Source organism: Plutella xylostella, chromosome 12, assembly GCF_932276165.1.
Source record: "Plutella xylostella chromosome 12, ilPluXylo3.1, whole genome shotgun sequence".
Classification (NCBI taxonomy): domain Eukaryota; kingdom Metazoa; phylum Arthropoda; class Insecta; order Lepidoptera; family Plutellidae; genus Plutella; species Plutella xylostella.
Genome location: NC_063992.1, coordinates 11466347 through 11476608, shown reverse-complemented (window position 1 = coordinate 11476608; position 10262 = coordinate 11466347). Strand labels below are relative to the sequence as shown.

The following is a 10262-nucleotide window of genomic DNA, read 5'->3' as shown; positions in this document are numbered from 1 at the left end:
ATATCTTTTACACAAAGCGGTCACGAACCACGAAGCTGTTTAATTGATCTCTAGGGCTCTCCCGAAAGGCGCGACGGCGTTGGTGGTCAAGTAGAAGGAGCCGGTCTGGGCGGGGTCGGCGCCCTCGCCCATGAAGGCCGCCTGCAGCTGGCAGCGGTGGCCGGAGTAGTCGGCCCAGCTGCCGCAGCGCAGCGCCGGGAAGCCGCGCCGACTGTTGATGGACTCCGAGAACAGGAAGTGCGAGCGCCCGTGGCTGCACGCTTCTAGAAGACAATCGCGTGTAAGGCCCAATAAATAGACTGAAATTAATAATTGCCGATCATATCTCAAAGAGAACCGATTTAAGTAACAATGATAGATACTGTGTTCTCTTATGTAAAGACCATCATAAACTGGAAAACGTAGTGAAGACATCCTTCATCGTCTCCAGGGTCATCATCTTAAGGGATGGGGAAGGAAAGTTAAAGAATAAGTAACATTTATTGCGCTCTTTTGTAATAGAAGACTGCAGTGGTTTTTTATACTCATGAGGAAAAATCCACTGCGGGCTCAACCTCACTATCACGGACTATCTACTTAGCTAGTTTAGTATACCCTCTTGCTTCCCATAAAACGATTGTAACCTCAATCATCCTTACCGAACATGGCCTGTATGCCGTCGCAGCCGGGCTGTGGCGCGAACCCGCTGTTGGGGTAGAAGTCAGCATGGCCGAGCGGCGCCTCCGCCCCCAGCACGCCGCTGCACGTGTGGATCACGTCCACGAACACGGCGTCGGAGCGGTCCAGCTTGAAGTGGTCCGGCATGGGGGGCAGCTCGAACATGGGTCGCGCTGGGTCCAGGCCTGAGGAACGGTTGAATGTAACATCCGACGTGTTAACCTGTTACTGACAAAATTTTAGGGTGACAGCAACAGCAAGCTCTCATGAATGTATTAAGCAAGTGCAATAGCCTTGCTTAAGCCAGAAGAGAAAAGAGACAATTCATGAGAGGGAGAACCTACCTGTAATGCGACCAATCCTCATTTGACACGCCGAAGCAGCATTCCCCATAATATGAGCGCCAAGACTGTGCCCAATCAGATGCACCTGATCTCCCGTCACTCCGAAGCGATTGCTGAAGTTGTCCAGAAACTTCCCGATCAAGTTGCCGATAGCTTTGACCTGGATGGCCACAGTGGGGTACATCATGGACTCGGCCGTCTGGCTCCAGTCTATCGTGACGACGTTGCAGTCGTATGCCTTCAGGTATTCGTTCTTGATGTTCATGACGGCGTTCCTGTCGGCTGACGACCTCCAGCCGTGGGTCACCACCTTCACGGGAGCTCCTGCGATGAACGGCACGGAGGACTCGTTGATGGGGTTCGCATACTCGTCTAGAAGCACATAGCTGTGCGGGTAGGCCCTAAAATATGTATGATGTTACTGATTGGATTGGCTCTCTGTGCGTGCATATTGCATATCTATGGAAAGGCTAATAGTAAGTAACTATTTAATTAATTGAAAACATAATTTTAGGGTTGATATAGGTTTGATGGGTTTTTTTCAGAAGATAATAATAAGAATAAGATAAGAATAATATAAGATAGGCCTAAGTACAGTTCTCAATTCCTTCAACGGGATTCTTCTAGTGAGAAGCGACATTTGTCTTCAAGCAGTCTTCCTTACGGGTCGATGTACTTACCTGGTATAGAACCGAAACTGCACTTTGTAGTCGGGGTCCATGAGCTGCCGGGCGTCCAACTCGTCCTGGTCGAGGGTCACGAAGTGGGAGGAGCCGTCCTCTCCTGGGAACAACACCCACTTGGTGCCGTAGCCCTCGCCGTACGCATTCTGGTACGGCAACTTGGAGTGGTGGTCTGCAATTGAAGGATATAATATTATAGGTAGTAAATACTAATATTGTTCTTTGTTATTTACTTATTCTATTTTAGATGGTTTTCCAATACAGCTACGGCGCTGTGTTAAACCTTAACATCCGGTAGGCTACTAAGTATCATCATATTCATCATTCTATTATAAAATTTCCATAAGTACTTACTTACACCATTCTTTCTGACTAGGACTCTCTAGGTAGATATCAAGTACTTATTAAGTAAAGTAATCTAGTTAGTTACGAACCTACTTTTTTTTAATAAATAACTAGGTAAGTACTTAGTTAATTACTTTATAAATAAAACTTACTCTCCGCCGTTGCCGCTGTAATAACTTGCAGAAGGGAGTAAAGCAGAATTACTGTTTTGGAAACCATTGCTAAACTATTCTGGTTCGATTTGTCTTTGCGGAACGCTTTCGTATCATTTAATTTGCATTTAAATCTATTTTTAAACACATAAAGGGCGTTAATTGCCATTTAGTTGAGTTAATTAGGTTTTATTTTAAAGAGTTTCAGCAGTATGTTGATAGGCAGTTAATTGTAGAGTGTAGGTACTTATAGATAGTGTTTAATTTGGGTATACTAAGATACCAAGATATTATATCTACCTAGTTAAGTAGAATTGTATTTTCGACGGTTCTAACTAACTAGGTACCTAACTACTTTGTCCAAGCCTTTATTCATTACTTTACCATCAATCGGCTGGATATAGTATAGATCTCATTTGATTAATATACTTAATACTTACCTACTTTCTTATAGTTTATAATATTACTTACATATAGCTTACCTAAGTTCATTATAAACTTGCGCTAGGGTGGCATGGCATACATAATAAAGACATAATAATATCTTTTGCTCACTGTACGTTCATGTTACATTGGTACCTACTTATCTATCATAAAATTAGCGATTCAAGTAGGTACTTACCTACCTAAACAGGTTTTCATCGAAAGATAATAACTACCCAATAAATACCTTAGTACTAATTAGGTGACTACATGTTTGTATATTTTATTATTTGTTTTTGTAGTATTTGCATGAGGAAGGCGGAAGAATGATAAAAAAAAATATTTGTCCCCGTACATCCGGAAATCCGGAGATCAAACCATTGACAAGATCTAGCACGGGGCGCAATGAAGACGTGACAAAAGTCCTTCGGTGCGCTCGCTCTTGAGGCTGCGCGATATGAGTGAGCGCGATGCAAAACTTTTCTCGTATCTAACGAGAAAAAGAAGCCCAACTATACTGAAGATAAGAAGAACTGGAAAAATCTATCAATCATTATTATTGTTCTGAGGTTTACATGTATAATCGACATAATGGTTAACACTGAATCGAATAGATTACGAATCGAGCCGAACCTGTATAATCTGTGAAAAAGTAAAGAACCAATGCATGAAATGAAAAAACGGAAACATTAATAATATTTTATGATTTATTTTAAAGAAGTAACTGTTTATTTTCATAATTAACGCCATTTTAATGGATTATTTTAGTGGATGATAAAAAGAACCAGACACAACACAACACAACAATACCTATTTCATGAAAAATCAGATCGTGTGCAAAGAAAACAAAACCATAGACTATAATGGCGATGTCTTGTGTGAAGTAGGCTTTTACAAGCTTCACGAAAACAACGGATAGTGTGTATGGATGTGCGTTAGGTTGATTGCGCCGCAAATTATATTCCCAGGTAAGTTTTACTACTGTTACTATTAGATTTAGTAAAGGCTATTTGCTAGTTTACGTAAATATACTAGGAATAATATACATATCACGACTGTTTGTCGTTTTTGATAGTAATCAACGATCGTACGGGGTGTGGGCAATGCAATTCACCGTTTTCATATATTTATGAGTTTTCTCATGATATCTTCTATTTATTAAAGTTCTTAAACAATATTCTACGCTTAAAATAACATTACTTTCAATATTAAAAGCCCCAGTTTTCCTGTAAGCCTAAGTAAAGAGGTTAGTTACCTATTTACTGTAAATGTTGTAATTGTTTCAGTGTGGCAGAAGGTGAGGAATGAATGTGACAAAATCAGTCCAAGTTTACAAACAGCATAAGTAAGGAGAACAAGGTTTAAATTAGTTTTACAAATAATCAAGAATGGCAACATTAGAGCAACAAGCTTCAAAACTGTTGGACTTCAACCAGAAGTTGGACATCACGCTCCTGGACAGCGTGGTGGGTTGCCTGTACTCCGCAGTCGGTGAGCAGCAGCGCGCCGCGCAGGACGTGCTCACGGCGCTCAAGGAGCACCCCGACGCCTGGACCCGCGTCGACACCATCCTCGAGTTCTCACAGAACCAGGAGACCAAGTATTACGCACTACAAATACTGGAACAGGTTATTCAAACACGATGGAAAGTCCTACCCAGAAATCAGTGCGAAGGTATAAAGAAATACATAGTTGGCCTCATCATCAAGAACTCGTCCGACCCCGCCACCATGGAGAGCAATAAGGTCTACCTGAAGAAGCTCAACATGATCCTCATCCAAGTTCTAAAACGAGAGTGGCCTCACAACTGGGAGACGTTCATCAGTGATATAGTGGGAGCATCAAAAACAAATGAGAGCTTATGTCAAAACAATATGGTAATCCTGAAACTGTTGAGTGAGGAAGTATTTGTTTTCAGCACGGGACAGTTGACACAAACTAAAGCCAAACACCTTAAAGACACAATGTGTTCTGAATTCAGTCAAATATTTCAGCTTTGTCAATTTGTTTTAGAAAACTCACAGAATGCCCCGCTGGTGGACGCCACTCTTCACACCCTGCTCAGATTTCTGAACTGGATCCCTCTCGGCTACATTTTTGAAATGAAGCTAATAAGTACACTGATTTTCAAGTTTTTGAATGTGCCTATGTTCCGCAATGTCACTTTAAGTTGTTTGACGGAGATAGCAGGTGTGACGGTGAGCAATTACGAGGAGCAGTTTGTGACCCTGTTTGTGCAGACGATGGAGCAGCTGGAGGCCATTCTGCCACTGTCCACCACCATCCGGGAGGCGTACGCGCTCGGCCGCGACCAGGAGCAAGTCTTCATACAAAACCTTGCCTTATTTTTGTGCACATATCTGAAGGAACACGGGCAACTCATAGAGAGAAGAGGTCTGACCAACTCTCTCATGAATGCACTTCGCTACCTTGTGCTAATATCAGAGGTTGAAGAAGTTGAAGTGTTTAAAATTTGTTTGGAATTCTGGAATGCCCTTGCTGCAGACCTGTACAAAATAGCCCCATGTTCACACTCTGCCAGCATAGTGTTGGGGAAGGCCATGGGTCGAAAAGTTTTGTATGCAGAAGTCCTCAGTAGTGTGCGCTACATCATGATATCCCGGATGGCAAAGCCAGAAGAGGTGTTAGTTGTAGAGAATGAAAATGGAGAGGTGGTAAGAGAGTTTATGAAAGATACTGATTCCATTAATTTGTACAAAAACATGCGTGAGACCCTTGTTTACTTAACGCATTTAGATTACCAAGACACAGAACGCATCATGACAGAGAAGCTACAGAACCAGGTGAATGGCACGGAATGGTCATGGAAAAACCTGAATACACTATGCTGGGCCATCGGTTCAATTTCGGGGGCCATGCTGGAGGAGGACGAGAAGCGCTTCCTCGTGGTGGTGATCAAGGAGCTGCTGGGCCTGTGCGAGCAGAAGAAGGGCAAGGACAACAAGGCCATCATCGCCAGCAACATCATGTACGTGGTGGGGCAGTACCCGCGCTTCCTGCGCGCGCACTGGAAGTTCCTCAAGACCGTCGTCAACAAGCTGTTCGAGTTCATGCACGAGACGCACGACGGCGTGCAGGACATGGCGTGCGACACCTTCATCAAGATCGCGCTCAAGTGCCGGCGCCACTTCGTCACCACGCAGGTGGGCGAGGCGTGCCCCTTCATCGAGGAGATCCTCAGCACCATCAGCTCCATCATCTGCGACCTGCAGACGCTGCAGGTGCACACGTTCTACGAGGCCGTCGGCTACATGATCTCGGCGCAGGTGGACCAGGTGGCGCAGGAGCAGCTCATCGAGAAGTACATGCTGCTGCCCAACCAGGTGTGGGACGATATCATCTCGCAGGCCTCGCACAACGTGGACATCCTCAAGGACCCCGAGGCCGTGAAGCAGCTCGTGAGCATCCTCAAGACCAACGTGCGCGCGTGCCGGGCGCTCGGCCACCCCTACGTGGTGCAGCTCGGCCGCATCTACCTCGACATGCTCAACGTGTACAAGGTGATGTCGGAGAACATCAGCCAGGCCATCGGGCTCAACGGCGTGGCGGTCACCAAGCAGCCGCTCATCAAGAACATGCGCATCATCAAGAAGGAGACGCTGAAGCTGATCGCGGGCTGGGTGTCGCGCTCCACGGACACCAACATGGTGCTGGAGAACTTCATCCCGCCGCTGCTGGACGCCGTGTTGCTGGACTACCAGCGCACGGCCGTGGCGGACGCGCGCGAGCCCGAGGTCCTGGCCTGCATGGCCGCCATCGTCTACAAGCTCGGCGCGCACATCACCTCCGAGGTGCCCAAGATCTTCGACGCCGTGTTCGAGTGCACGCTCGAGATGATCAACAAGGACTTCGAGGAGTACCCCGAGCACCGGACCGAGTTCTTCCTTCTCCTGCAGGCGGTCAACTCCAACTGCTTCAAGGCGTTCCTGTCGATCCCGCCCGCGCAGTTCAAGCTGGTGCTGGACAGCATCATCTGGGCGTTCAAGCACACGATGCGCAACGTGGCCGACACGGGGCTGCAGATCTTGTACCGGCTGTTGCAGAACGTGGAGTTGCACCCTCAGGCTGCGCAGAGTTTCTACCACACGTACCTGTGCGACATTCTGGAGCACGTGTTCTCGGTGGTGACGGACACGTCGCACGGCGCGGGGCTCACCATGCACGCCACCATCTTAGCCTACGTGTTTTCGCTGGTGGAGGCGGGCCGCGTCACCGTGCCGCTCGGGCCCACGCCTGACAACATACTCTATATACAGGTCAGTGTACTGTGTAACACAAAAGTTGGTTTCGTGGTTCAAAGGAAGAAATATTTTATTCCTTATAAAGTAATTGTTATTATCATATTATAATTATGAGAAAAGTCGATCCAAATCCTCATTCCAGGAGCCTCTTTAGTAAGAAAAAATAATTTACATGCAAAATTATTCTTCCATAAATTCCATAATCAAAGATAAGCGTGAAATGTAGTATCAATCATTCATAACTACTTAAAATACTAGAGTATAGTTATTTAAATATCTTATATACCTACATTCTATTGACATTAAAATTTACTATTTAAATCATAGCTCCTCTAAAGAGACACCAAACAAAAATACCTTACGACCAACTTTCAACTATTATTATTCTCATTATAGCTGTTTCCAACAACACGAGCCATTGGCATTACGTTTTCCCGTGGAAATTCCGGGATCAAAATATACTTTAATGATAATGACCCTGCATAAAAATAAAATTTTATTCCATTCTATTAAAGTATATTTTGATCCCAGTCAGCTTCCTACATACCAACTTTCTTTAAAAATACTCCAGCGATTTTTTTGTCAATAAGTAACATCCATTCATCCTTACTTACAAACTTAATAATTATTAGTATGAGTATTTTAATCCATTTCCAGGCAAAAGCGTACTTTGTTTCCTTCGGTCATTGAGATAAAATTTTAATCCATAAACACGTTAAATTCCAGGAGTACGTGGCGAATCTCCTCAAGACTGCGTTCCCGCACCTCACGGACAACCAGATCAAGATCACGGTGCAGGGGCTGTTCAACCTCAACCAGGACATCCCCGGCTTCAAGGACCACCTCAGAGACTTCTTAGTGCAAATTAGGGTTAGTATGGGCTTCGGAACTTAGTAATATCAGTAACTTGCTGTTCCCGCGAGCTTCGATTTGCCTTAAAAAGTTTTTCCGTGAGAATACTGCGATAAAAAGTAGCCTATGTGTTAATCCAGCTAACTCCATACCAAATTTCGATAAAATCGGTTCAGCCGTTTTGACGTGAAGAAGTAACAAACATACACACTCACAAACTTTCGCCTTTATAATATTAGTAGAACAGGATACGATATATATAGAAGACTAGCTGTTCCCGCGCGCTTCGCTTCTCCTTAAAAAGTTTTCCCGTGGGAATTCCGGGATAAAAAGTAGCCTATGTTCTTTCCCAGGGTCTAGACCGTATGTATACCAAATTTCATTCAAATCCGTTCAGTAGTTTTGGCGTGAAAGAGTAACAGACAGACAGACAGACAGACAGACACAGTTACTTTCGCATTTATAATATTAGTTAGGATGCTGAAAAAAAGTATAGTTAGCGAAAAGGTGACTCGGGGGCTTATTCTGAACAGATTTCGTTCTACAACTTATTGAAAAAAAAATTACTCCTCAGACTTAAAAGTCACGTGACCTACAAAGTTTCTTATAATTTGCATGTAAAAAAAATTACTACTTTTGAAAAAGATTTATGTAAAAAATATTATTAAGTATATTAAGTACTGTTTCGTCAATCGAGGGCCTCCTCGATTCATTGATCATCATCAGCATAATCAGGCGATAATCATCCACTGCTGGACATGTATATCTGTATTATACCCTAGTAGTGCCACGAAATCCTGTCCTTGGCCCTTCTCATCTAGTCATTACCGGTACTACTTGTTTAAGATCGATGGTCTTGCGTGATGGTCGAAGGGACTCTCTTCACAGTCTTCTTGATTGCCATGTATTGTCTACTAGACTGCACTAGCTTACCTGTCACTCAGCTAAAGCCTATATCCCATTCCATGAGGAAAAACATCGGATACAAACAAAACTACCCTTATTCTAATGAAATAAGGGTTCTGTCAGATGTCTTTCCCCGTGGAATGGGATATAGCATTATAAATATGCAAACGAGAACTGAACCATGTGACTAACTCATTTTACCCACAATTTCCAGGAGTACACGGGCGAAGACGACAGCGACCTGTACCTAGAAGAGCGGCTGTTCGCGCTTCGACAGGCACAGGAGGAGAAGCGGCGAGTGCAGCTGTCAGTGCCCGGCATCCTCAACCCGCACGAGCTGCCCGAGGACATGCAGGACTGAGCCCCGCTGACCCGCGCCACCCTCGTTAGCACGCACCGGTTCATTGTCAACACTTTCATCACTTGCTGATTTTGTACTCTGTGGTTGGTGGGAGATTCTACTCTGTGTAGAGTTTCCCGCCAAACCGTAGGAAATGACAGTTGTGTCGAGCGACGTTCAAAATGGCCGCTCGATGTGGTTGTTGTTTTTGCAGAATCAGCAAGTTGGGAAAGTTCAAGGTTCTAATTTATTTTGCAAATTTTTATACTTAAATTACTTAATCACAATCCAGCGTTTAGTTTTGTAATATTTTTCGATTTACTACTCCCCTATTGGGATTTAAATGTTTTTGCTTTGGTAAATATTTCGCTTCTTATTATAATAGTGTTATCGAACCGTGTGCGGTGTAACAATAACGTTGTTTGCGAGGTGTCGCGTCGGCCGCCTGCGTGTTGTGCTCGCGGAGTATCTTTGTTATGTTAGTTTTTATTGTACAGAGGACCGCATGGATCTGTGGAAGGTGATGAATGCCAGTTGTGCTCTCGCAAGTGATTTTGTAAGGTGGATCCTCGAGCACAGCACGCAGTGACGTCACGAGTGTCGGGCGTCGAGTAGTCGCTAGTGTGGATAGATTTCTATGTTTCTAAGTAAGAGTAGTCTTCATACACGAACCTCTGTGATGCTCCCAGTGTCTCTTCGTCAGAGTATTACTTACGTTTGAGTTAGCTGTAGGCTCCGTAAAGATGGTGGAATGCTGTTAGTAACATATTATTTTTGTTTAATGTTGTCAGAACTAATCTCACGATGGTTTGGGAATCTAGACATAGACTTGTGCAGGTCGTCCTATTATGTTTGGGTTCGATGAGCTGTCAATTCAACTTTGTGTTTGAAATAAACCATAAAATATTGCAAAAGTGTTTTATTCTTATGCTTTACTTGCCGATGAAATGCCTTTTAATAATAATATATGTTTATGTAATTAAGTAATAACCTTTCGTTAAATTCGTGGTGGCGTAACGGATAAGGTCTCGGCTCTCACTCATGAGGCCATGTGCCATGTACCAATTAATTCTTAGAAATATAACACCGCTATAACACGTACTCTTACGGTGATGGAAAGAATCGTGAGGTAACCCGCAAATCTACGTCGCGGACGTGAGTATAATGTACAGGAAAAAAACGGGTGGCTCGCTTGTCATCTCTCGCGACTCTCGCGAGCAAAAATAATCACAACGTATATTCATTCTACAGTATGCTTCTAAGGCCAGAGATGAGGGTTTGAATCCCGGCGCTGGCAT

The 10262-nt window shown here is 44.1% G+C and overlaps 3 protein-coding genes across 3 annotated transcripts; 1 reads left to right on the top strand and 2 right to left on the bottom strand.

Annotated features, from left to right (window-relative positions):
• Positions 1–11: 11 nt before the first annotated feature.
• Positions 12–839, bottom strand: LOC105381446 (lipase member I). The gene is made up of 2 exons (XM_048624753.1): positions 639–839; positions 12–260 (listed from the first exon to the last, which is right to left on the bottom strand). The coding sequence occupies exons 1-2, from the start codon at positions 820–822 to the stop codon at positions 40–42; spliced, it is 405 nt and encodes a 134-aa protein (XP_048480710.1). The 5' UTR covers positions 823–839; the 3' UTR covers positions 12–39.
• A 142-nt stretch (positions 840–981) lies between these two features.
• Positions 982–1407, bottom strand: LOC125489252 (lipase member H-like). Its single transcript, XM_048624494.1, has one exon. The coding sequence runs from the start codon at positions 1264–1266 to the stop codon at positions 982–984; it is 285 nt and encodes a 94-aa protein (XP_048480451.1). The 5' UTR covers positions 1267–1407.
• A 2012-nt stretch (positions 1408–3419) lies between these two features.
• On the top strand, positions 3420–9878 carry LOC105381447 (exportin-1). Its single transcript, XM_011551174.3, has 4 exons — positions 3420–3572; positions 3891–6881; positions 7593–7736; positions 8839–9878. The coding sequence occupies exons 2-4, from the start codon at positions 3993–3995 to the stop codon at positions 8983–8985; spliced, it is 3180 nt and encodes a 1059-aa protein (XP_011549476.3). The 5' UTR covers positions 3420–3572; positions 3891–3992; the 3' UTR covers positions 8986–9878.
• The last annotated feature ends 384 nt before the right edge of the window (positions 9879–10262 follow it).